General features: G+C 44.0%; 1 protein-coding gene across 2 annotated transcripts in view; it reads left to right on the forward strand.

The window, feature by feature from the left end:
* Positions 1–300: 300 nt before the first annotated feature.
* mical1 (microtubule associated monooxygenase, calponin and LIM domain containing 1) overlaps positions 301–1316 on the forward strand; it is a gene marked incomplete in the record, with an annotated part of 34223 nt that continues 33207 nt past the window's right edge. For both annotated transcript variants that reach the window (XM_014031417.1, XM_014031418.1), the window contains 2 exon segments: positions 301–351; positions 386–734. In XM_014031417.1, coding sequence (XP_013886871.1) covers positions 477–734 — 258 coding nt within the window.

Genomic DNA, 1316 nt, shown 5'->3' on the forward strand with positions numbered 1-1316 from the left:
GAGGTTTATAGAAAAGCTCAGCTAAAGTTAGTTTTTCCTCCTGAAGCTGACACATCCTCAGATGGTAAATGACTCATGAGCAGGCTGTTCCTTTACAGAGTGCTCATAAAAACAAAGTTACAGCCAATCAGAGCTGCCTCACAGGAGGAAGTCTGTGATGACTCCATCACCAGGTGACAGGAAGTCCTCCCTGTTCAGACATGTAATGAAGTAAACATGTGGAGGGGACTTCCTCAGCACTGTAGGTGGAAAACCTGGAACAGCCTCATAAATGCAAACACCAAAGACAAAGACTTTGCCCCCCGCTGATAAATGACTGTAAAAGTCCTCCCAGACTGAAACAGTTTCCAGGTAGGCAGTGTTAACGCTGTGATCAAACGTCCAGGTAGGCAGTGTTAACGCTGTGATCAAACCTGCTTTTCCTCAGTTCATCCACACGCTGTGGAACAGAAGGACGGGGACCATCATCCTGAGCCATGGCCAGCCTGGCACCGGCCAATCCTTCACATGCTGCCTTTGACCTTTTTGTCCAAGCCAAGACCTGTGTGGAAGTGAGACAGCACTTCACCACGCTCTGTCGGCAGCTGCACATCGATCCTAAAGACTTCAGGAACTTTTACACCAAACTAAAGGAGAAACTGAACTACTGGAAGGCCAAAACTCTGTGGACCAAGTTGGACAAGAGAGCGGCTCAGGCAGTTTACCAGCAAGGGAAGGCCTGCACCAAAAACAAGGTACAGACCACCTCAACTTCTGCTTTATAGATTTAAATTATTGCTGTCATTTTTGGGTTTAAACGTGTTCCTGTTTGTTCCTGTTTTGAGCTTTTAATTTGGTGAACAGTAAAGATGCACTACTTTGGTTGTATAGACCAACACTGATAGCTGATTCTTGTTCCTGTCTGACCTGTTGATACAGTTTTCTGTCCAATAACTAACAGAAAGCTATGATTGTAGTTGTGGAGCATCAATCAGTGCTGCACTCTATATTCACTGATGATCAGTCTATGGAGGSTTTGAGCCAGGGATGCACCAATATGAAAATGTCAGCCGATATCGATATCTGATATTAATATTACTGTTTTGGCCGGTAACAGATATTTACCAATATTACACCCATAAGACACGTATTTGAGCGTACCAAAGTATCATATATTTTAACTATCATGTATACCTAGTTTGAGCTGTAGAGTTTTAAGTGATTTTGTGCTGAATGCAGATTCCTGTGCATGTACATACACCAGGGGTGCCCAACCTTTTTTGAACCAAGAGCTACTTTTGAAGTCAGCAGTTTGCCGAGATCTACTCGTCCAGTCT

The sequence above is a fragment of the Austrofundulus limnaeus genome, unplaced genomic scaffold (assembly GCF_001266775.1).
Source record: "Austrofundulus limnaeus strain Quisiro unplaced genomic scaffold, Austrofundulus_limnaeus-1.0 Scaffold1248, whole genome shotgun sequence".
Classification (NCBI taxonomy): Eukaryota; Metazoa; Chordata; class Actinopteri; order Cyprinodontiformes; family Rivulidae; genus Austrofundulus; species Austrofundulus limnaeus.